This window comes from Eucyclogobius newberryi, unplaced genomic scaffold (assembly GCF_026437365.1).
Source record: "Eucyclogobius newberryi isolate DKJ021-1_F unplaced genomic scaffold, fEucNew1.0.hap1 SCAF_15, whole genome shotgun sequence".
Lineage (NCBI taxonomy): Eukaryota > Metazoa > Chordata > Actinopteri > Gobiiformes > Gobiidae > Eucyclogobius > Eucyclogobius newberryi.
This window is the reverse complement of record NW_027315779.1, coordinates 17196780-17221442: the sequence shown is the minus strand read 5'-3', so window position 1 is coordinate 17221442 and position 24663 is coordinate 17196780. Positions and strand designations below refer to the sequence as shown.

The window sequence follows — 24663 nt, the reverse complement described above, 5'->3', positions numbered from 1 at the left end:
CCAAAGCAATGGAAGGAGTACTTTTACGGACTATGACGGTCTGAGGACTACGAAAAGTCTGAGGAATAAAGTCTGGCGGTAATGCAACAATTGGATGCCAACCGCCATAAAACAACAACAACAACAACAACAACAACAACAAAGACATATCATGACCTCATGGGCTTTGTAACACCAAAGCAATGGAAGGAGTACTTTTACGGACTACGACAGAGTCTGAGGACAAAGCACTGGAAGTTGTTGTTGTTGTTGTTGTTTTATGGCGGTTGGCATCCAAGTGTTGCATTACCGCCAGACTTTATTCCTCAGACTTTGTCGTAGTCCTCAGACTCTGTCGTAGTCCGTAAAAGTACTCCTTCCGTTCCTTTGGTGTTACAAAGCCCATGAGGTCATGATATGTCTTTGTGACTAGAATAGTTGTTGTTGTTTCAGAGACCGACCGGCTTTATTCCAGGGAGACTCTTCTTCATCTTCCTCTCCTTCTTTGACGTTCGGTGCTTCCACCGTACAGCTTTATTCTTCAGGCTTCATTCTATAGGCTTTAATATTTCCACTGATGTTGCTGCTTGGTAGCCGTGCGTCTACGAGACTGGGCGAGGACAGGAGACCACCCCCACCCCCATCTCGTCACTCTGATCACTCTGACTCCCCACAAGCAGACCCCCATCACTCCGACTCCCATTTAGCGCCTTTAGCCTGTTTTCTATATCTGCCCAATCAAGCTCCTTTGTTCCAAGGAATCTCCCTGCAGCTTTAGCAATGATCCTGATCCTTTCAGTTCTGCTTTGAGCCTGAGCAGCACAGTTTACAACATCCACCATAAAGAGTACAAAATCCTCTCTATCCACAACCAGGGTATTCTCATTAATTCTGGAACCTGCACACTTGGGACCTCCACTCTTGAAACCTTCACACTTCTTGGGAGTCACGCTGGCCTTTCTCATTTCGCCCTGGCTGGGAGCAGTGCTGGCTCCTCTCTCTGTATTTACTCTAAACTCGTTACTTGAAACTTTCTTGACTGCATCTGCATAGGATATACCTTGAGAGACCTTTATTTTCTGCACCTCAGCAGCTCTTTTGCTAAACCTGCATCCCCCGTAGGCAGAGCTATGTTCTTCCCCACAGTTACAGCACTTCAGTTTTGCTCCCACGTCACACTTCCCATACTCGTGATCTCCTGCACATTTACCACATCTTTGCCTCCCTCTACAGACCGCTGCAATATGCCCAAAGCGCTGGCACTTAAAGCAACGCAGGGGCGGTGGAACATATGGCCTAACGTCATGGCACATGAACCCAATGAACACCTTACTAGGCAGGCACCTCCCTTCAAGTGTTACCATTACCGACAAGCTGTCACATCTTACCCCAGACCGGGTCACCTTCAACCGCCTAGCGTCCACCACCGTAGCTCCATTCAAATTCTCGTAGGTGTCCCTACGACGTCGCCGTAGGGACACCTACGATAACTCCTCTGACCGTGTTTCTTTCAGCATCAGACACAAGAATGTCCTTTCCACCCAGACGCTTAGTTCCAATCGCCTTCCGTTGCTGATATAACTGTAATATAATTGGGAAGATCTTGAAATAGAAATAGAATCTTACCTCATAAAGCTTTAAAGCCCCAGAATGTAACCTTTAATCTCCACCACAGTCTGGCGGTAATGCAACAATTGGATGCCAACCGCCAAAAAAACGACAGAGTCTGAGGACAAAGCACTGGAAGTCAAGGCACTGGAAGAAGAACTTTTAGGACTACGACAAAGTCTAATGAATAAAGTCTGGCGGTAATGCAACACTCGGATGTCAACCGCCATAAAACAACAACAACAACAACAACAACAACAACTTGGATACCAACCGGCATAAAAAAACACACAAAAACACAACAACAACAAACCAATTATTTTCTGAATGAGACAAACCCATCCCCTCTCCTTGAACCGACACCTTAACGTGGTGGAGGGGTTTGAGTGCCCGAATGATCCCGGGAACTATGTTGTCGGGGGCTTCATGCCCCTGGTAGGGTCTCCCAAGGCAAACAGGTCCTAGGTGACGGGTCAGACAAAGATCGGTTCAGAAGCCCTCTATGATGACAACACGAACAAGGCAGTTTACGTCGCCTGGATCGACGTCACCGGGGCCCCATCCTGGAGCCAGGCCTGGGATGGGTGCTCCATGGCGAGCGCCTGGTGGCCGGGTCTTACCCCACGGGGCCTGGCCGGGCACAGCCCGAAAGAGCAATGTGGGGCCGCCCTCCCGTGGGCCCACCACCCGCAGGAGGATCCATAAGGGGCCGGTGCAGAGAGATCTGGGCGGCAGTCGACGGCAGGGCCCTCGGCGACCAGATCTCCAGACACAGAGACTAACTCTGGGGACATGGAATGTCACCTCGCTGGGGGGGGAAGAGCCTGAGCTTGTGCGGGAGGTTGAGCGATACCAACTAGATATAGTCGGCCTCACCTCCACGCACAGTTTGGGCTCTGGAACCCATCTCCTCGAGAGGGGCTGGACGCTCCACTTCTCTGGTGTTGCCCGCGCGGAGAGGCGGCGGGCTGGTGTGGGCTTGCTTATAGCCCCTCAGCTCAGCCGCCACGTGTTGGAGTTTACCCCGGTGAACGAGAGGGTCGCGTCCCTCCGCCTTCGGGTGGGGGACAGGTCTCTCACTGTTGTGGCGGCCTACGGGCCGAACAGCAGTGCAGAGTACCCGGCCTTCTTGGAGTCCTTGGGAGGGGTACTGGACAGTGCACCGACCGGGGACTCCGTTGTTCTACTGGGGGACTTCAACGCCCACGTGGGCAATGACAGTGACACCTGGAGAGGGGTGATCGGGAAGAACGGCTTCCCCGATCTGAACCCGAGCGGTGTTCAGTTATTGGACTTCTGTGCTAGCCACGGATTGTCCATAACGAACACCATGTTCAAGCACAAGGGTGTCCATCAGTGCACATGGCACCAGGACACCCTAGGCCGGAGGTCAATGATTGACTTTGTTGTCGTGTCATCTGACCTCCGGCCGCGTGTCTTGGACACTCGGGTGAAGAGAGGGGCAGAGTTGTCAACCGATCACCACCTGGTGGTGAGTTGGATCCGCTGGCGGAGGAGGAAGCCGGACAGACTTGGCAGACCCAAGCGCATTGTGAGGGTCTGTTGGGAACGTCTAGTGGAGCCCTCTGTCAGTAGGGTATTCAACTCGCACATCCGGGAGAGCTTCTCCCATGTCCTGGGGGAGGTTGGGGACATTGAGTCCAAGTGGACCATGTTCTCCGCCTCCATTGTTGATGCGGCTGCTCGGAGTTGTGTCGCAAGGTCTCCGGTGCCTGTCGTGGCGGCAACCCCCGAACCCGGTGGTGGACACCGGAAGTAAGGGATGCCGTCAGACTGAAGAAGGAGGCCTATCAGGCCACTCTGGCTTATGGGTCTCCGGAGGTCATCGACGGGTATCGGCAGGCCAAGTGAGCCGCGGCTCGTGCTGTCGCAGAGGCAAAAACCCGGGCCTGGGAGGAGTTCGGGGAGGCCATGGAGGAGGACTATCGGTCGGCACCAAAGAAATTCTGGCAAACCGTCCGGCGCCTCAGGAGGGGGAACCAACACCGTTTACGGTGCGGGTGGAGGCCTGCTGACCTCGACTGGGGATGTCGTCGGACGGTGGAAGGAATACTTTGAGGATCTCCTTAATCCCTCAGTCACGTCTTCCGAAGAGGAAGTAGAGACCGGGGACTCGGAGGCTGGCTCATCCATCACCCAAGCTGAAGTCACTGAGGTTGTTCGCAAACTCCTCGGTGGCAGGGCTCCGGGGGTGGATGAGATCCGCCCTGAGTACCTAAAGTATCTGGATGTTGTAGGACTGTCTTGGTTGACACATCTCTGCGGGGTCTGGCGTTCGGGGACCGTACCTCTGGACTGGCAGACCGGGGTGGTGGTCCCTCTGTTCAAGAAGGGGGACCAACTACAGAGGGATCACACTCCTCAGCCTCCCGGGTAAGGTCTATTCCAAGGTACTGGAGAGGAGAATCCGACCGATAGTCGAACCTCAGATTCAGGAGGAGCAGAGTGGTTTTCGTCTCGGTCGTGGAACACTGGACCACCTCCATCTGCTCCACCACCTGCTCGAGGGCCCAACCAGTCCACATGTAAATGGTCACATTTATATAGCGCTTTTCTACCATCAAGGTACTCAAAGCGCTTTACATCAAGGAACCAGTCACCCATTCACACACACATTCACACCCCAGTGTCTGTACGCAGACACTGGGGGGCAAGTTGGGTTAAGTGTCTTGCCCAAGGACACAACGGCAGTATTCACATGAGGCAGCTGCGATCGCACCGCCAACCTGCGGGCCAGTGGATCTGACCGCTCTGACTGAGCGGGGAGTCGAACCGCCGACCTTTGGATCAGAAGACGAGCACTCTACCACTGAGCTACTGCCGCCCTGTGCTTTGTGGATTGTGTCCCTCGGGGTGTCCTTTGGGGGGTGCTCAGGGTCCGGGGCCCTTTGCTCCTGTCCGGTCCCTGTATGACCGGAGCAGGAGCTGTGTTCGCATTGCCGGCAGTAAGTCAGACCTGTTCCCAGTGCATGTTGGACTCCGCCAGGGCTGCCCTTTGTCACCGGTTCTGTTCATAATTTTTATGGACAGAATTTCTAGGCGCAGTCAGGGGTCGGAGGGTGTCCGGTTTGGGGACCACAGGATTCCATCTCTGCTGTTTGCATACGATGTTGTCCTGATGGCTCCATCAAACCCGGACCTGCAACATGCACTGGGACGGTTTGCAGCCGAGTGTGAAGCGGCTGGGATGAGAATCAGCACCTCTAAATCCGAGGCCATGGTTCTCGACCGGAAAAAGGTGGTTTGCCCTCTCCAGGTGGGTGGGGTGTCCTGCCCCAAGTGGAGGAGTTCAAGTATCTCGGGGTCTTGTTCACGAGTGAGGGAAGGATGGAGCGTGAGATCGACAGGCGGATCGGTGCAGCGGCTGCAGTGATGCAGTCGCTGCATCGGACCGTTGTGGTAAAGAGGGAGCTGAGCCGAAAGGCAAAGCTCTCTATTTACCGGTCGGTCTACGTTCCTACCCTCACCTATGGTCATGAGCTTTGGGTAGTGACCGAAAGAACAAGATCGCGGATACAAGCGGTCAAAATGAGTTTCCTCCGCCGTGTGGCTGTGCGCTCCCTTAGAGATAAGGTGAGGAGCTCGGCTACACGGGGGGAGCTCGGAGTAGAGCCGCTGCTCCTCCACGTCGAGAGGAGCCAGCTGAGGTGGCTTGGGCATCTGTTCCGGATGCCTCCTGGGCGCCTCCCTCGGGAGGTGTTTCAGGCATGTCCCACCGGGAATCAAATCAAATCAATTTATTTTTGTAAGGCCCAAAATCACAACAACAGTTGCCTCTGAGGGCCACAGGGAGAAATGAATCAACAATGTCTGTGGTGGCGATGGAGTCAGACAATGTCTGTGGTGGCGAGGGACGATGTCCCAGGGTCCTCTGTCCTTAGACTCTCCTTCTCGGCCAGGAAAAACTACAAAAAAACCTCTTTGGGAAAAAAGCGTAGAAACCTGGAGGAGTTCCAGTGAAGGAGAGATCCGACTCTCACAGACGGACAGACGGACACGAGGGAGACTGGAGCTGGACCCACTCTTCAGGCAGATGAGGGACCAACTGAGGCGAACTGGACACACTCTTCAGGCAGAAGAGAGACCGTCTGAGGCGAGCTGGACCCACTCTTCAGGCAGATGAGGGACCGTCTGAGTCGAGCTGGACCCACTCTTCAGGCAGATGAGGGACCGTCGGAGGCGAGCTGGACCCACTCTTCAGGCAGATGAGGGACCGTCGGAGGCGAGCTGGGCCCACTCTTCAGGCAGATGAGGGACCGTCGGAGTCGAGCTGGACCCACTCTTCAGGCAGATGAGGGACCGTCGGGGGCGAGCTGGACCCACTCCTCAGGCAGATGAGGGACCGTCCACACAGGGCAGGGACCACTTCACCAGGGGAGGGGCATCTGGGTCCACAGGTCCTCAGGAGTGAGATGAGTCTTCCCCTGGGTCTTCCCCGGGGAAGAGGCCCCGGGGAAGACCCAGGACACGCTAGAGAGACTATGTCTCTCGGCTGGCCTGGGAACGCCTCGCGATCCCCCCGGAGGAGTTAGAGGAAGTGTCTGGGGAGAAGGAAGTCTGGGAGTCCCTGCTCAGACTGCTGCCCCCGCGACCTGGCCCCGGATAAAGTGGCAGAAGATGGATGGATGGATGGACAAACCCATCCGCCATAAAACACAAAAGAAGATTTATATGGCAAGGCCAAATTTATTTTCAACATCTCTTGACATTTAATATGTATTTGCATCAAGAAGTGCATCCTGCTACTTCTCTCAAACTATTATTATTAATTGTTTTATGTTGCATCACACTGCTGATGCAAATCCCTAGTCCCCTAGCCTCCTCTACCCCATTGCCTACTCTTCTACCCCCTGTTACATCCCCATCTTTTTCTCTCTACTTCTTCTGTCTTGTTCATTTTATCTGTATATTAATGTGTATTGTACGTGTTGTCCCCCCGTCAGTAAATACCCCCCCCTTTTTTTTTTTTATTATGTTCAGCGTCTTTGGGTCACTGAAAAGCGCTATATAAATAAAAGTTATTATTATTATTATTACAAAATATTGTTAACTTACAATGGCAATAGACTTTTTTCTTTCACCTGAGGACAGAGGTGATCTGCTACATGTCACAAACACATACCATAAATGAACCACTAAAACACAGGTGCTGGGAAACAGATATGTTTTTATTCATGGAAGTGGTAATCAAACATGTACATACAGTGTTTGTAGATTAGATTGACATAAAATCAAACCCATGTCCACTGGAGGGCGCTAGACCTCAACTCCAGGCTGCACAATTCGAGAAAGGAGGAGGCCACTCACTTAGCCTGCTTTAGCTAAACACACACTAGCCACAGCTAACTAGCCGGTGGCTAACGAGCAGGCTACGGCATCTGTTTGCCTTAATGTCGCCCCTTATCAAGTCATGGCACGAGACCAATGTTCACAAATCGAAGCGGGTAAGCACAACAATTACATTTACATGCATTTGTTATATGTTATATATATTACTCGCCTTGGCTTGCAAGCTAGTTAGCAAGCAGAGCCGCGGGACTGAAGTTAGTACAACGAGCAATAACAAGTATGAATCCACCGTTGTCTTTCCAGAGCTATATTACCTCATTGCCAGATTCCTACAGTCCGGACCATGTAAAAAATCGGCACAGGTAACAAGGACCGGCTCTGCTGTGGTTTCTAATATGCAGTTTTAAAGAGCTAAGCTGTGGCCGCTAATGCTAACTGTGTCTGTGTTGTTAGATTCTGGTCGAGGAGCTGGAGGAGAATGAGGTAACTTCAGCTGCACCTTTCTCTTTTTATTCTCATGTGTGGCTTCCGTAATTGTGTCAAATGTGTCAACGTGAGAAAACGTCTTTAGTCAGTGTTTATGGTGTAATGAAATGCAATTCTATATCGGTGAGAAGCTAAACGGGTTGAAATTTCTATAAAATTGTTTTTATATTTTAGTTGATTCCAGAGCGATGGAGTTGGGATGGGAAGAAATGCAAACGCAACTTTGAAGACTGGGTAGGTGTAATAAATCTAAATCCACGTTGTGCCAACATAAGATGTTATCTTTACTTCTATTGAAACGTTTTTGGTTTGGTACGATTATGTAACCGATTGTTAACAATTGACATGGTATCAAATAGCATTTAGTTTATACGTCAAATTAGTTTTATTTTTGTACAGGCCTCATAATGCATTCACCGTCGCTTTTGTGTACTCGGGGATGGAGAAAGCAGACTTAAGCGGGTTATGATTGGCTAGAAATAGACTGAAAGCTGCCTGGCTCAATTTCAGCCAATCAGAGTACAGTTCTTTCCGGAAGAGAAGTTTATTACATTGCGATTTGGCGTTTTCTGCTTGGACCCGCCCCTATTTTCTCTCGCGCTCTCTCTCTTTTTCGCCCGTGTTTCTGTAAAAACAGATATGTTTAAATAAAATATAATCTTTCCACGGTAAACGTATGAACATTGTGTGGCGGTTTGTCCTTTTTAGGTGATTCTGAACCAACACATTCCCGATGATTATTTGCTCCATATCTGCAAAAGGATTGGCCCTCTAATAGAGAAAGAAATCCCACCCAGTGTCCCAGGTGTCCAAACTCTCCTCGGCCTGGGAAAACAATCCCTGCTTCGCACCACCAAAAGTTAGTAAATTCAATATGATGTTCCTCATGGAGTCGCAGCTTTTACATCTTTGTGTTTGATATGTATCGATGCTTTGTTGCTTCTCATTAAATGTAGATTGTAGCCACAAAGTTTGCAGTGGTTCTGCAGTTGCTGCTCTTCATCGGGGCAGGCCTCCTGAACCTCCAGTGAATAATGGAACTGTTCCTAATGTTGGTGGGTTTATTCTCCATCTGTTGCTTAATACATAATTCTTTGAATTTCATTTGCTGAAATAGTTCTGCCTTTCTAGTGTCTGTTGTGGGAGCTCGTCAGGCCACCGGAGTTGCTCGAGTTGGTCACACCTTTCCATCTTCATCATATCAACACATGAAGATTCATAAACGCATTCTGGGACATCTCTCGGCTGTCTACTGTATAGCCTTTGATCGTACTGGTTATCGAATATTCACGGTAAGATTGGGTAATCCATAATGTCAAATGATCTCATGATGAAGGAGATGAGCAGTTAGTTCAGTCTTGAGTTCCTTTCTTATTCCCTTAAACGATTGCATCCAATACTTGGTCTTATAAAAGTATCTATTCCCTGTATTTTAGGGTTCAGATGACTGCCTAGTGAAAATCTGGGCCACTGAGGATGGCCGTCTGTTGACAACACTTCGAGGTCACTCTGCAGAGATCTGTGATATGACGGTCAACTATGAGAATACTCTGCTGGCCTCAGCCAGTTGTGATAAGGTCATAAGAGTGTGGTGCCTCCGAACATGTGCCCCCATATCTGTCCTGCAGGCTCACCAGGCCTCCATTACCGCTATACAGGTGAGAAAGCCTTTTATTATACAGAGTTTCATCCAAAGGCCAAAGGTTCATGTTAATAACTACATATGCATATATTATTTCCGTCATATAGTTCTGCCCTGCAGTTAAAGGGCCAATGAGGTACCTTGCATCTACAGGTGCAGATGGCATGGTGTGTTTTTGGAGATGGCACTCTGCGACGTTAAAATTCAAGTAACCAATAAAATAATTATGTAAATGTATTTAAAGAAATTAGTTTTGAGTTCTAAAATGTTTCTTCTTTAGTGATCAGCCGACCAAATTTGAACGTTCCCGCCCAGGAGTGCAGGTTTCCACTTCTTCTTTTAGTGGTGGTAAGTAAATCCCACTCCCAATCAAATGAAAAGGGCTCACATACAATGTTTTCATTGTTTTATGTTGCACCCTAACACCGAAACAAGATCCTATGTTTACAAGCTGACAATGGCAATAAACCTTTATCTGATTCTGACATACAGAGCCATACCTGGACATAAAGTGTGCGTCCACGTGTTTGTCCATGTGTTCGTCCGCGTGCACGTGTGCGTAATTTTTATTTTTAAATCTAATTCCCACACATTTTCTCTATTTAGGTGGTATGTTTATGGCGACTGGTGGCACTGATCACATGGTCCGGATCTATTATCTTGGTACTGACACTCCCACAAAAGTGTCTGAAATTGATGGTCATACAGTAAGTTTATTGAGGTTAACTCTTGAGGTTAATACTCTTAGTAATGTTTTTTATGATGGTTATTAATTTCCTTTTACAGGACAAAGTTGTTGTAGTGCAATTCAGCAATAACAGTGACAGGTGTGTATGGTCTGTTTATGTTTATGCATTATCGATGCAAACTGCTAACTGTGCACTTGTCTCCAGCCTCAGATTTGTAAGTGGCAGTCGTGATGGCACAGCCAGAATCTGGCATTATCAGCAACAGGAGTGGAAAAGCATCACTTTAGACATGACCACCAGGCTGCCGGGGTCAGAGAGAAAGTTTCATTTGACTATTAATTAAAAGTGTGAATTTTATTTTTGACAAAACATTATACTGTACTTTTCAGGAGTAGTGCATCTAACGGAGAGGAAAAGGTGAAAATTGTTGTGACAATGGTGGCCTGGGACCGGGCAGATCGAACCGTCATCACAGCTGTGTCTAACTACCTGCTCAAAGTGTGGAATGCAACAACTGGACAACTTCTGCACAATCTATGTGTAAGTAACAGTGCTTACAGCGCTTGTCAAAACACAATATATTTTTGCAAAACGGTGATAGTTTGAAATAGAAAAAAAAAGCCATGGAACAATCCAATATGCAGGATTTTGAATGATGGTTAAGTTAAGTTGGATTAACATTTGGCTAACTGAAAATTATTTGAGGTGACATGTCGACACAATCTCAATTTCTTACTATGACAATGTTAAATCTAGTAGAAGTCATTCTTTTGTTTTGTTGTTTAGGGTCATGACGATGAAGTGTTTGTTCTGGAATCACACCCCACTGACTCCCGTATACTACTCTCTGCTGGCCACGATGGGAACATTTACATGTGGGACCTTGTAAAGGGAGTCAAGATCCGCAACTTCTTCAACATGGTATTACAGAATAATAATAATAATAATAAAATTCTTCTGTGATCGTGCCCTCTTTTACCTTTGTTACTTTGTTAACAGATTGAAGGACAAGGGCATGGTGCTATTTATGACTGCAAGTTCTCTGTTGATGGACAGCATTTTGCCGGCACAGACTCGCATGGTCATTTGCTCATCTTTGGCTTTGGCTGCAGCAAACCCTATGAAAAGGTAACATTTAGTAGACAGAGTTTATGAAATAAAACTATCGAGGAGCGGACTAGATAATCTTGTTTCCTCCTATCCTTTTTGATCATGTTGCACTTTAGTTTTAATTGTGATTATGATGAAAACCATGTAACTAGATCAAAGGGAATGTAAGTATTTAGTGACTAAAGTGGAACAACATGTTTCAAAATAAAATTATTAAATTAAAGGGTTGTTTCTTCATAACTGTTAATCATAATTTGATTCCAGATTCCAGACCAGATGTTCTTCCATACAGACTACAGACCTCTTATTCGGGATTCTAATAACTACGTCCTGGATGAGCAGACCCAGCAGGCCCCACACCTCATGCCTTCTCCATTCTTAGTCGATGTTGATGGAAATCCTCACCCCCCTCATTACCAGCGCCTTGTACCAGGAAGGGAAAACTGCAAGGATGATCAACTGATTCCTCAAATTGGTTACATCGCTAATGGTAAGGGCCTTTTTATATTGTGACATAGATATAAATATCTAGTGATTGACATAATTCCTTTGCCTAGGTGACGGGGAGTTAGTTGAGCAGGTCATTGGCCAACAAACAGAAAATGGAGACAGCATACTGGACAATCTTATACGCCAACTACAATATGAGCAAGATGAGCGTCAAATTGCACAACCCGCTGAAGAAGTGGAGAGAGAAGGTTCAAGTTGTTAAGTGACAGTGTATTGCTTTTTTGAAGTTGTTTGTTGATGGTTAAGTCTTCACTCTAGGTGATGAAGCAGCTGAAGGTGTGGTTCCGGCCTCACCTGCAGAGCCACACAGAAGGGGAATGGTTGATGGAGTGCGGCAGATGCAGCAAAATAATCTACCCAGCCAAGTGGCCACTGAAAGAGACCTGTTGGCCTGGAGTCGCAGAGTGGTTGTCAATGAAGTGCCACAAGCAATGTATAAGTGAGCAAATATTTTCTTCTCTTGGGATTTCTGGTGTTGCATATATGGATAAATACCCTGCCATATGCTTTGTTCAGAATTACAGAGGGGTGCAGACAAGCCAAAGGTGACTTGGAGTGTGTTCTGTACAACGCTGAGCGACGAAAGAAACTTGCATCATTCCAGTCCCAGGTTTATAGATACACCGTAGTTTTATATGCACATCGGTTTCTTTCATGTTCCACATTCTTTCATTCGGCTGTATTGGATTCATGGTTTTTCTTTTTCTAGACTGAGCCCCTGGGATCTCAGCGTTCTCTCCGACCATCAAAGAAACAGAAGCAAAAACATGCGTATCAGACGCGATCTGCACAAGTGCGCCGCGTGCGGAGCAGACGGAGGTCCGGCACTCGCCGTAATTCAGAGAGCCAGCGTGAATCGGAGAGTGATGGCGAGGTAAGATGTGCCACAGTTTGGTATAATTAAGGTAAAAGCCGCTATGGAATCGGATTGCCCATTGAGATATGCAGTTACTTAATTTACTGTACTTTCTCCTAATAATCACTTAAAATTGCCTTCATATCTAACCCTAATACATATTTTCTACATTACAGGCGACTCAACAGGGAGGTGCTACTGATGCATCATCTGAAGATCGATGGCAAAGTGAGAGCAGCTCGAGGCAAGTTCTTAATCTTGCTATATTAGTTTAAACTTAGTTTTTATAGTTTTATACTTCACTTAAAACTGCTATTGGCCAACAGTTGCACTATTTTTTTCCTCCTTCAATTTGCGTAGTGACTCATCCAGTGAATATTCAGACTGGACGGCTGATGCTGGGATCAACCTCCAGCCGCCTAAGCGGTCATCCAGGAGGCCTGCGCCTCCTGCTGGTTACAGTAGCTCTGAAGATGAAGGAGGAGAAGATAAAAAAACAGAGACAAAAAAGGACAGTGAAGACCAGAAGAAACCCAAACAAACCAAACAGGTTTGCAAAACAAAGCCATTATTTCAAAAATGAATCAAGAGTTTAACAAAGGAAATGACAACATACACTTTCTTATGTTTGTAGAAAACAACATCGTCTCTAGGTGATCTAAATGCAGAGGAGTGGCTTCCACCCTCTTGGATAATGGAAACCATCCCACGGCGGTCTCCCTTTGTCCCACAGATGGGTGACGAGGTAAGCTCCATCTATACGGTCACTGCATGTGGTGTGCTGTGATAATCTGATTATTCTGTGTGTTGTATTGTAGCTGATCTACTTCAAGCAGGGCCATCAAGCCTATGTGAGGGCCGTCCGCAGGGCTAAGGCCTACACCATTAACCCCCAGAAACAGCCTTGGAACAGACTTAACCTCAGAGTAAGTCTGCATTATAGTTTACAATAATTGCATATGGTTTGCATACCCCTACCAACATACAGATGCAAATGAGTTAATTCTAATTGCACATATACATTTGAATGTCCACCATGTGTCCCTGTTTCAACTCCTTTAAAAAATATCAGTAATATGCTTTTTTCATTTACTTTGCATGTGTTTTTGTTAAGGACCAGGAATCGGTAAAGGTAGTAGGAATTAAATATGAAGCTGGACCTCCCACTCTTTGTTGCCTAAAACTGGCCTTTTTGGATCCGGTCTCAGGAAAAATGACAAATGACGCTTTCTCCTTAAAGTGAGCTTAAACCAAACACTTGACATTATATTTAGCAAACTTGTCACAAACCTGTTTTCAATATGTCTGTCTTATCCCGCAGGTACCATGACATGCCAGACGTGATTGATTTTCTGGTTCTTCAACAGTTTTATAACGAGGCTCGTGATTACAACTGGCAGCCAGGTTTGACTTTTTTAGTAAAGCCCATCTGTTTTAAACTTTATTTTTATCATGTTCCAATGCATACTTCACTGCAGGCATGCGGTTCCGCAGCATTATTGATGACGCTTGGTGGTTTGGCACTATTGAAGACCAGGAGCCTTTGCAATTGGAGTACCCAGACAGCCTCTTTCAGTGCTTTGCCGTAAAGTAAGTCTGAAACTGTGGACACCGCATTTATTGCTCCATGTTAAATAGTCTTTATGAAGCCCTCAAAATTCTTGGTCTTTTAAAAGTATATATTTTATTTCATCAGATGGGACAACGGCGAGTGTGAGAAGATGAGTCCATGGGACATGGAGCCGATTCCTGAGGAAGGCAAGTAAAATGATATACATCAGACAGGTTTAGAAAATTGTGACATTCATTCCATGTTTTTGCTTCTCACAGCTGCGCTACCAGAGCAGGTTGGAGATGGCATGTCCGTTGCTGAAGAAGAGTTGACGGCTCTGCTTTACATACCTCAGGATGGAGAGTGGGGCGCATACACACGAGACGAAGAGTGTGAACGGGTTTTACAAGGCATCACTGACCTCCTGGCACTGGGTACGTCTCCAGCACTCACAATCCTAAAGATGAAAAAGACACTTACTTACTCTTACTTTTTAGATGTAGCGAAGGCTTTTGCATCGCCTGTAGATCTGCAAGTCTATCCTCTGTACTGCACTGTGGTGGCTTACCCAACTGACCTTTGCACTGTCCGCAAAAGACTGGAAAACAGATTTTACAGGTGAGGAGAACACGTTTAATATTACTACAACCAAAGTCAGCGTTGGGTCTTTGTAACTGCAGGTGTGTGCTCGTTTTGTTGCAGGCGGATTTCTGCATTAATGTGGGAGGTGCGTTACATTGAACATAACGCCCGCACTTTTAATGAGCCACAGAGTCCCATAGTAGCAGCAGCAAAGGTAGTGACTGATGTGCTCCTCAATTACATCGGGTGGGTACTTTTCAATGACTCGTAAGCAAATGCCAATACCTTTTTTGTGATCATCAACTAAATATATCTAATACTGTGTCTTTGGCTGCACCAGAGACCAGAACTGCACGGACATCCTCGATCTGTATCACAAATTGAAGTTTGAGTTCAGCAGTGGAGATGAAGAAGAGGTAAGACCTGGAGAATCGTCATTATTATTTGTTTTGTAGTTGTTAATCCAGTCTTTATTGCCATGCAGGTTGACGTGCACATAGACTCTGATACCCCAGGGACTTCAACAGGACGCCAGGTAAGGCTGTTAATAAGTTTTCAGCAGTTGCCTTTTTCCGTCACGACATCGACCACCCACAAATCTGATAACCACTTTTGTCGTACAGAGCAAGAAAAAGACCCGTGGTGTGACACTGGACTCCAAAGCATGGCGAGCACAGTGTAGGGAGTTGCTTCGCCGAATGGTGGTTTCTCCTGATTCAGAACCGTTCCGGCAGGCCGTGGATCTGTTCGAGTACCCGGTGAGGCTTACTGCCACTGTCAAAAACAACATGGTGGATGCAAAGACCTTTTCATTCGTTATTTCTTTTTTTGTTCAGGACTATCGGGACATAATTGACACTCCTATGGATCTGAGTACTGTGTCCGAGGCTCTGTTGGTGGGAAATTATGAGAATCCAATGGAATTTGCTAAAGACATTCGCCTCATTTTCAGCAACTCAAGAGCATACACACCAAACAAGAAATCAAAGGTAAGAAATGTTAATTGTCTATGTGAAATATTTTGACAGTGCATTGTGAGACTAAGACTAATCGTACCAGTAGATAATTATTTTAGGATCAATCAACCGAGTGCTATAGATTCAAACAAAGTGACATAATTGCACTTTTAAGTTTTAAAGATATAATACAGCATTGAAAAGCCATGGCAACTACCAGCAATGTGACTAAACATATTAATCTCGTCTATTTAACATGTTTACATTATATTTTCTGCTTAGATTTACTGCATGACTCTCAGTTTATCGGCCTACTTTGAAACAAACATCATTTCCATCATCGCGGACCACAAATCTGCCATTCAGAACGAGCGGCGCACTCTTCAAAGGCAGAGTTACAGAGACCGGCTGCAAAATGGTGCCGGCTCCCCCACTTCCAGTCCCTCTCCAAGGTAGGCAGAGATTTACACCTTTTATTGATCACAGCAGACTAGTGAGCCACACTTTTACCCTGAACTTGCCTTTGAGTGTGGCATTCAAATGGGCCCTAAACAGTACATTCACAACAGCTGCAGCAGCACGCAAACATTTCTTAAAATTTACGCGGGTTAGGGTCCGTTCGGGTCCCAAAATATAAATGTATTATTTTGGGTAGGGTGGCTCACTTTGAATTTCAGCTCGGTGCAGGCGGATCAGAAAAAACGATGACCCGCACATCACTACAGCAGAACCAACTATAGCACGATTGTATTTAACTCATCTTTTAATGTCAAGTAAAGTCATTTAGCCTTTATATACTGTATATTGTTATACAAAATCTTGATTTATCTTTTTCCTCAGTCCTAAAGGGAAGCACAAATCAAGTAAAGGGTCCAAGCCAAAAAAATCCCAGTCCCCAACAAAAAAGTCTGGGAAAAGATCACATCGAGGTATTTAAATAGTTTTGCACTTTTGAAATAATCATTTTTTGTTGTTGTTGTTGGGTGTAGAACATTTGATTTATGTAAAATGTATGTGTTTTGTTGCAGCTCAGCACAGTGAAAGTGTAGCAGAAGTGGACGTTGAACCGTCTTCCCCAAGTTCAGGGACGAGTAGCAACAGCAGAAGCCAAGACTCTCGTTCAACCCGCAGCAAAGCCCCACACAGATCAGGTATCAACACTTGCACTGTCCCAGATTAGGGCTTGTAATGGACTTTAGCTGGACGAAGGATGTCAAGAATAAACCTGTTAATTCGGGTTGCAATGTAATTGTAAGGACAAAAAATAATTGAGTGGGATTTTGGAAGCAAAAAGAACTCCCGGTAATTTAAAGTCAATAGTCAAATTTACTTTTTTATGCAGAACATTTTATTTTCTAACTATAGACGCATACTAGAGATTTTATTTTAAATGTTATTGTTTAGTCAAATGTTGGCAAATTGGAATTGTACAGCAAGTGCTTCTGAGAACAACTCGGATGAAAAAGCGCGGAACAGACTCCTCACACAAACCTAAAGCCCACCGACTGTTGTAAACATCTCCTCTTTGTACAGCTCAAGTGCCCTTTTCGTTAAAAGTCACCTGTTTCTGTGTGTGCGCCAGGGCATCCGCGCAGGAGGACAGGCGAGCAGCGGTCAGCCGACGAGGCCTCAGGTTCCAACAGCTCCTCATCAGACTCCTCCTCCTCCTCCTCCTCCTCGTCTTCATCGTCATCTTCATCGTCGGACAGCTCTGACTCTGAGCTGGAGCAGTTTGTGGAAGGCGGCGACCATGACTACAGCAAGGCCTCCTGCCGGTCAGCGCGGCCCTCTGCAAACGGCAAAGACGTCCTCTCAGGGAAACGCAAACACGACGAGGAAGAAGAATCGAGGCCCAAACGAGTCAGAGTTCAACTACAGGTGGAGGAGGAGGATGAGGAAGAGGAGGAAGAAGAGGAGGAGGAGGAGGAAGTAGTAGTGCTGCAACCCATCGCTATAAGTCACCAGGACGAGGAAGAGGAGCCAGAGGAGGAAGAGGAGCCAGAGGAAGACAATGAGATGGAAGAGGACGAAGAAGAGGAAGATGAAGAGGATGACAACTCTGAGCCACAAGCGGCAGCGAACAGCACCAGGCGCCGGCTGAAGTCTCAAAGGGTGAACACGCGAAACCAGGGCCGCAGGACGGTGATGTACAGAGACGGAGACTCTGAGGACGAGGCTTCCAAGCAGGACCCTCTGAACCTGGGCCGGTCCCGCTCTGGACGGGTGCGGCGCATGACTGAAAAGGCCCGTGTCAGCCACCTCATGGGCTGGGGCGGCCACTGACGACACGCTTTAGACATCTGTTGAAATAAGGAATACTTCAGGGATTTTTGCATTGTACACGTGTATATATTAAATCTATATAAAGACTTGTTTTTATCCGAGACTACTAACGACACACTGCTGGTGCTCATCTCTGTTGCCAAGGGGTTTTTTCCCCTGGGCAACTGGACTTGCTGTTCCGCTCACCTCTGCCTTATTGATCAAGAGAGGAGTGCCACATTTAACTCTTCGTCCTGTTTGATTTGCGCCCACTCATCTCATTGTACTCTTCTTCCGTGACCTCTTTTCTCTCCTAGTCGCCAAAGATGGATTTCAAAATGCCAAAAATGGTGCCCATATTTTATTTCTGCAGCAAGACAGCATTAAGATTACTGATGTCATTTTTTTTGGTCTCAACTTTTGTTTCTCGTGACCACATCAGCCTTTGCCTTCTCTTGATGTGACTGTGAAACAACAGATACAAGTCGAAGGATTGTTGAATACAACTTGTTAGATTTTGAAGTACAGAACCTTTTTATTGATGTAACTACAGCCTGTTTTCGCACAGTTTAAATTTTGCTTTACAGGGCCCAACAATATAGTTTATGCTTGTGCTTTAGGGTGGAGCTAAATATGTTTTACTTGATTAATTTCAGAATATGGTATTTATATCATTTGGGACATTTTTCAGTCAGAAGTAAAGGCTTCCTGGGTAGCATTTTTCATTCAAGTATTTATTTATTTTTTTAATTTCTTTTCCTTTTTTACATTTTAATAATACAGTTTAATGGTTCATGCTGGGGATTAGGATGAAAAACATTTTTTGCACATTTGTCCACATGGCAGCTGAATATTGAAGATAAGGGGAGATCCTCTACTTTTGTTTAGGAATGTTTGAATTGTACTTGTAAATCGTCTTTTCTCAGTTTAAAATGGAACCAACAAAAACCTCACTCTTCCTGTGTCTGTTTGTGCCAACTTACATTTGATGTTTTAACTTCAGATGGTAGTGCTATATCATTGCACTGTCCTTGAGTGTTTTACAATATGATGATCAAACTTTAAGTTCACCTGGTTATGAGAAAAGTCAGTTAAAATCAGCATTTGAATACTGGTGCTCTAATCATGTACTCAAGGAAGACAATGTCATGAGTTCTTAATGAGTGTTTTGGAGTTGGTAAGGTTTCAGATAAATTAGTTTGCAGACAACATTAACTGATGTTTCTGGTTTGTCATGATTAAAATAAGATCAACAATTTAAGATTTACATATGTGTGTTATTCCTGCTAAGCATCACTTTAGACAGTAATAATAATCTCCAATAAGTGGAATTAGATTGTGTGACCGTCTTTTATGTACAATGTTTTGATGGTGTGTGCTTTTTAATAAATAGACTTTATCCTAACTTTTTTTCCATGTCTCCTGGTCGTGTCAACTCGATTGTACATTTATGATTTCCTAACTGGATGAACGCGCTGAAGGCTGGTGACTCAGACGAGGGACAGACAAGGTTGAGCTGTGACGCATAGGCCTCCGCCACACCTAGAAACTGCAGCTGGAGTGGATCAGTACGTAGGTAGAACACGGGACTAAAGGTCATTTAGAGAAACTCTTAAAAATATATATTTTATCCCATGACATACAGATGTTATGGTGGTGTGTTGTCATATTTACCAACAACTTTACAGGGTTATACTGTGGATTTTAATGTTGCGCTGACAAACTAGAGCTCCATCAACTTGACACATTTTATTGTACAACATTATTGCTTCATTACAACATACTAAAGATGCACTACTTCAAACAGTTGTATATTTGTCAAACAGACAGAACAGCAGTTACATTGTGCTCAAGTCCACACAGCATATCATTGATTTTACTACAAACTAAATACATGTAACTATAGGACACACACATTGAACACAGCAACATTGAGTCAATTCAAATGTGTACATATATTTTGGTACATACTTAATGCAAGCTACAACAAACAACATTTTGTTCCTGGGGAATTGTCAGCCCGTCACTTCTGATCAGCTTTGGAGACCTCAATGTGTGGGAAAACCACATCCAGACGAGTAGCTTGGAGGCCTTCAACACTCCTATTTTTAAGAGATTTCTACCATTCCCCTTCTCCTTCACAATTAATTCACATTTACAAATACAATGTTTATGATATGGAAGTATTACAGGAAATATTTGCTGATAGTTTGCTTCTATATCGCCATATAAGCATATTTAAATCACATACTGAAATTCACTGCACATAACAATGAATTCAGAACACTGATTCACAAAACAGCTACATGGGTATAAACCCACTAAAATACCACAGTTTAAACCTTATATTTCAAGATTCAACAGATATATTAGGTACGTTTACGCTCAGCCACAGAGCGGCCTCTCGCCTGCCCCAGCCTTTCTCTTCCACTGCCTCACTATGTCAACTCCATTGCTCCTTTTCCAAAGTCTGACCTGCCCCACTGACTCGAATGACAGTATTGTAAAGCACAGACAATGCTCTTTAAGTGCATTTGTGTGCTCATTTGCAGTGCACCATGCCTATAGTCACAACATGCCATACTGATGCTCCCATTGCTAGACCAGGCCAGACTGCATGTGCACGTGTAAAGGGTAAGGGTGGTACATGAGGGGCGGCTGGGTCTGGCTGATGAAGTAACTGTTATACATGGGCTCGGTCATGTATGGAGCGGGCTGGTAGAAGCAGGTGACGTTAGCTGTATTTGGGATGGCGTTTTGTTCTCCCAAAACCCTCAAGGCGAGGACTGTAATCATGTTCAGAGTTTGTCGCCTCTCATGGCCCATTAAGCACACAGTGCTCTCGTTAATCACGCGCCGCAGCGTCATCAGGTAATCATATTTGCTGGCTTCATCACTGCCGATGTAGTGGCACTGTAAATAGGCTTCAATTTTGCGCTGTTGTTCACCCACATCTGGAAAATCTATAAAAAAGCGTGAGCACATATAGCGCTCCAAAGACTTGATCTCAGCATCACTGGCTGGGTGAAAGTTTCGGACCAACAGGTCACTGTACTTGAGAAGCCCACCTCCCCGGATCTCCTCTGGGTTGCGGGTTGCAATCAGATGGTTTTGGAGGTGGTGCAGGGCCTGTTGGAAGTCCCCGTACATACACTCTGCCTCCACAGTGATGGTAGTTTCTACAGGTAACCCGGTCCACGTGCCGAGGACCGTCTCTGAAGGCTCGGGTTTCTGTGAGTCAGGGTGGGGCTGGGTGTCGGTTTTACAAGTCTCTAAGTCTGGGGGCTTTTTGGACTGTTTGGGCTTAACACTCAAGTCATTAGTTGCACTTCCTTCATGGATTACAATGTCTTTTTTAACTAGAGGTACAACAACAGTTTTGTCTGAACCCTCTGAAGTCTCTGTAGTTGTGTTTTGTACATCGTCCATCAAAGCTGGTGTTTGAGGCATTGGTTTTGGTATTTCAATGGGAGGAAAAAGCTGTGTTGTCAGATCTGACAAGTCGGGCGGCAGAGACCACTTCTCAGGGAGCTGTTGTTTGGTGATCAATTTTCTGGACATTTTGCGTTGTAGTTTAGGAGAAGGACAAGTGTCTGGTGGTACAATGTCCAGTGAAGTACTGCAAGATTTCTTAGCTGGTGGTGGAAAAGAATATTCAAGATGTGAATTTGTTGAACACGAAGTTGTGTTAGTGTCGTCTGTCTTCTGGAACACAGGGTTCACTTTAAACTGGGAAATCTCTTCCTTGTGATCAGATTCCTTTGAGACAGGCTTTGCTGGTTGTTCTAGAGATGTTGACTGAGAGGAAAGTGATTCACCAGAGAGTTTATTACTCTGCAGCTTGCAGCAGGAACGTGTCCCCCGCAAATCTTCTGCCAACAGAGATTTAGGAGAAGCAGCTAAAGGGAAGTCTTTATGAAATTGGCTTTTGTCTTCATTTTTTTCTTTGCATAACTCAAACACTATGTCCTCCTCTGGATTGCCACCGCTCGTGTCAGCCACTTCTTTCGGCGCAGAGCTCAAATGTACGTCATCGCTTTCGGGCACTAGAGCCTGCTCTTTCTTACAGTTCTTTTCCACGGTGTCAGCCTCTGTCAGGGTTTGTCCTTTGCATGGATTATCTTCATTTGATGTCATTTTGGACTCTTCGCTCTGGTCAAATTCAACTTTTAGAGCAACAGAATTGTTCTCTTGTTTACTTTCATGAACACATTTAGGCATACTTTTTACAGTTGCTGTCATTTGTTCATTCTGTCTCCTCTCACTTTCCCAATAGGACTCGAGCATTCGGTCTAAAATGATCTGGAAGGAGTCAACACTAAATTCAAAATGTCTTCGGAGGGAGCTCACAAACCTCAGCCCGACAGTTTTGGCCTTGTTGTTTGACAGAGATATTAGACTCCATCTGTCATGTTCATTGAAAACTTTCACCATCTTTTGCACATAAGCCTCTTTCATGGTTAGACAGGTGATCTTTCTCCGGTTCACACCAAATGGGAGGAGGTCTCGTAGACTCCCCAGCACCACCTCCTTGATCACTTGGAAGTCCTCCTGTCTGGGCAAATCCACACCAAAAATTATATCTAAATCTTTGTAGCCCAAACCATTGTCTCTTACCAGAACATGGCTTGCTGTGGCGCCATTGAGACGTATGTCTTTAACATGGATGTCACGCTCCACTAGACGCTCCTTCACAACTCGAATTATATCTTTGGCTCGCACTTGCAGAGTGGGGAAGTTTCCTCTGCCATATATGGGAATCACCTCAGTCAAGACTTTATCCAGAGACTGAATTTGTTCAAGAGTCAAGTTCTGGAAACGCTTTTCTGTTTGAAGCTCCATCTGCCTTTTTTCTGCAAAGAAACAAAACAAAAAATAGAAGAAAAACAGGCATTATACATCCAAAAAACAAAATAATCTGGGCATGCAATCCCCACTGTCCTTTAGTAGTATTGCCTTTTGCAATAGCAATTCAAATCTGTCACTATTTTATTTCCATTGACTTTCCAAGCTACGTAATGTTATTTGCAATTACCAAGCAATATTCTATTTATCTATTTGACTTTACTTTGGATAACTAACAGAGACATTATGATAATTATAATGCCTTGCACTTGTAATGCGCTTTACAGGTTTGTTAAAGTCTTTCAATGCATTACACAGTTGTCATTCATTCATTCTTGTGGCCACACCTGCCCTGGGGCAGACTAAGTGAGGCTGCCGATCTGCGCCCTGGGGCAGACTGATGGAAGTGAGGTTGCAGATCTGCGCCACCAGCTCCTCCGACCACCACTCACTTCCACACCACATTCATAAAGGGACGCTGGGTTACACACAAGCACTGAGCTCCTTCAGCACCGTTCAGAGGTCTGTGTCAGGCGTTATGCTGTCTGTGTCAGGCGTGTTGCTGTCTGTGTCAGGCGTTATGCTGTCTGTGTCAGGCGTGTTGCTGTCTGTGTCAGGCGTTATGCTGTCTGTGTCAGGCGTGTTGCTGTCTGTGTCAGGCGTTATGCTGTCTGTGTCAGGCGTGTTGCTGTCTGTGTCAGGCGTGTTGCTGTCTGTGTCAGGCGTTATGCTGTCTGTGTCAGGCGTTATGCTGTCTGTGTCAGGCGTGTTGCTGTCTGTGTCAGGCGTTATGCTGTCTGTGTCAGGCGTGTTGCTGTCTGTGTCAGGCGTTATGCTGTCTGTGTCAGGCGTTATGCTGTCTGTGTCAGGCGTTATGCTGTCTGTGTCAGGCGTTATGCTGTCTGTGTCAGGCGTTATGCTGTCTGTGTCAGGCGTTATGCTGTCTGTGTCAGGCGTGTTGCTGTCTGTGTCAGGCGTTATGCTGTCTGTGTCAGGCGTTATGCTGTCTGTGTCAGGCGTGTTGCTGTCTGTGTCAGGCGTTATGCTGTCTGTGTCAGGCGTTATGCTGTCTGTGTCAGGCGTGTTGCTGTCTGTGTCAGGCGTTATGCTGTCTGTGTCAGGCGTGTTGCTGTCTGTGTCAGGCGTTATGCTGTCTGTGTCAGGCGTTATGCTGTCTGTGTCAGGCGTTATGCTGTCTGTGTCAGGCGTGTTGCTGTCTGTGTCAGGCGTTATGCTGTCTGTGTCAGGCGTTATGCTGTCTGTGTCAGGCGTGTTGCTGTCTGTGTCAGGCGTTATGCTGTCTGTGTCAGGCGTGTTGCTGTCTGTGTCAGGCGTTATGCTGTCTGTGTCAGGCGTTATGCTGTCTGTGTCAGGCGTGTTGCTGTCTGTGTCAGGCGTGTTGCTGTCTGTGTCAGGCGTGTTGCTGTCTGTGTCAGGCGTTATGCTGTCTGTGTCAGGCGTTATGCTGTCTGTGTCAGGCGTTATGCTGTCTGTGTCAGGCGTGTTGCTGTCTGTGTCAGGCGTGTTGCTGTCTGTGTCAGGCGTTATGCTGTCTGTGTCAGGCGTTATGCTGTCTGTGTCAGGCGTGTTGCTGTCTGTGTCAGGCGTTATGCTGTCTGTGTCAGGTGTGTTGCTGTCTGTGTCAGGCGTTATGCTGTCTGTGTCAGGCGTTATGCTGTCTGTGTCAGGCGTGTTGCTGTCTGTGTCAGGCGTTATGCTGTCTGTGTCAGGCGTGTTGCTGTCTGTGTCAGGCGTGATGCTGTCTGTGTCAGGCGTTATGCTGTCTGTGTCAGGCGTGTTGCTGTCTGTGTCAGGCGTTATGCTGTCTATGTCAGGCGTTATGCTGTCTGTGTCAGGCGTGTTGCTGTCTGTGTCAGGCGTGTTGCTGTCTGTGTCAGGCGTTATGCTGTCTGTGTCAGGCGTGTTGCTGTCTGTGTCAGGCGTGTTGCTGTCTGTGTCAGGCGTTATGCTGTCTGTGTCAGGCGTTATGCTGTCTGTGTCAGGCGTGTTGCTGTCTGTGTCAGGCGTTATGCTGTCTGTCAGGCGTTATGCTGTCTGTGTCAGGCGTGTTGCTGTCTGTGTCAGGCGTTATGCTGTCTGTGTCAGGCGTGTTGCTGTCTGTGTCAGTGCGTTATGCTGTCTGTGTCAGGCGTTATGCTGTCTGTGTCAGGCGTGTTGCTGTCTGTGTCAGGCGTGTTGCTGTCTGTGTCAGGCGTGTTGCTGTCTGTGTCAGGCGTTATGCTGTCTGTCAGGCGTTATGCTGTCTGTGTCAGGCG

The 24663-nt window shown here is 46.2% G+C and overlaps 2 protein-coding genes across 3 annotated transcripts; one reads left to right on the top strand and one right to left on the bottom strand.

The window, feature by feature from the left end:
- Window positions 1–6869: 6869 nt before the first annotated feature.
- On the top strand, window positions 6870–18953 carry brwd3 (bromodomain and WD repeat domain containing 3). The gene is made up of 40 exons (XM_072446433.1): window positions 6870–7052; window positions 7201–7259; window positions 7351–7380; window positions 7558–7617; window positions 8092–8242; window positions 8340–8438; window positions 8515–8675; window positions 8820–9041; window positions 9133–9233; window positions 9306–9373; window positions 9632–9732; window positions 9812–9852; window positions 9919–10023; window positions 10104–10254; window positions 10501–10635; window positions 10714–10842; window positions 11089–11314; window positions 11382–11522; window positions 11593–11773; window positions 11851–11944; window positions 12044–12208; window positions 12367–12434; window positions 12551–12740; window positions 12825–12935; window positions 13009–13116; window positions 13305–13429; window positions 13512–13594; window positions 13669–13780; window positions 13887–13948; window positions 14021–14176; window positions 14240–14360; window positions 14445–14570; window positions 14665–14740; window positions 14809–14859; window positions 14948–15082; window positions 15161–15313; window positions 15563–15732; window positions 16121–16209; window positions 16309–16431; window positions 16863–18953. The coding sequence occupies exons 1-40, from the start codon at window positions 7019–7021 to the stop codon at window positions 17561–17563; spliced, it is 5214 nt and encodes a 1737-aa protein (XP_072302534.1). The 5' UTR covers window positions 6870–7018; the 3' UTR covers window positions 17564–18953.
- A 576-nt stretch (window positions 18954–19529) lies between these two features.
- On the bottom strand, window positions 19530–22393 carry LOC140360941 (terminal nucleotidyltransferase 5D-like). 2 transcript variants are annotated; one of them, XM_072446432.1, is made up of 2 exons: window positions 22160–22340; window positions 19531–22097 (listed from the first exon to the last, which is right to left on the bottom strand). In XM_072446432.1, the coding sequence occupies exon 2, from the start codon at window positions 21998–22000 to the stop codon at window positions 20141–20143; it is 1860 nt and encodes a 619-aa protein (XP_072302533.1). In that variant the 5' UTR covers window positions 22001–22097; window positions 22160–22340; the 3' UTR covers window positions 19531–20140. The 2 variants fall into 2 exon arrangements, with proteins under 2 accessions (XP_072302532.1, XP_072302533.1); XM_072446431.1 differs by having other exon boundaries at window positions 19530–22393.
- Between the last annotated feature and the right edge of the window lie 2270 nt (window positions 22394–24663).

Excerpts from the sequence above, each read along its gene's own strand:
- brwd3 (XM_072446433.1), top strand. The coding sequence starts at position 7,019 with ATGGCACGAGACCAATGTTCACAAATCGAAGCGG. Across the intron at positions 7,053-7,200 it reads ATGTTCACAAATCGAAGCGG|AGCTATATTACCTCATTGCC; the intron begins GTAAGCACAACA and ends TTGTCTTTCCAG. Across the intron at positions 14,860-14,947 it reads GGACTTCAACAGGACGCCAG|AGCAAGAAAAAGACCCGTGG; the intron begins GTAAGGCTGTTA and ends TTTGTCGTACAG.
- LOC140360941 (XM_072446431.1), bottom strand. The coding sequence starts at position 22,384 with ATGGAGCTTCAAACAGAAAAGCGTTTCCAGAACTTGACTCTTGAACAA.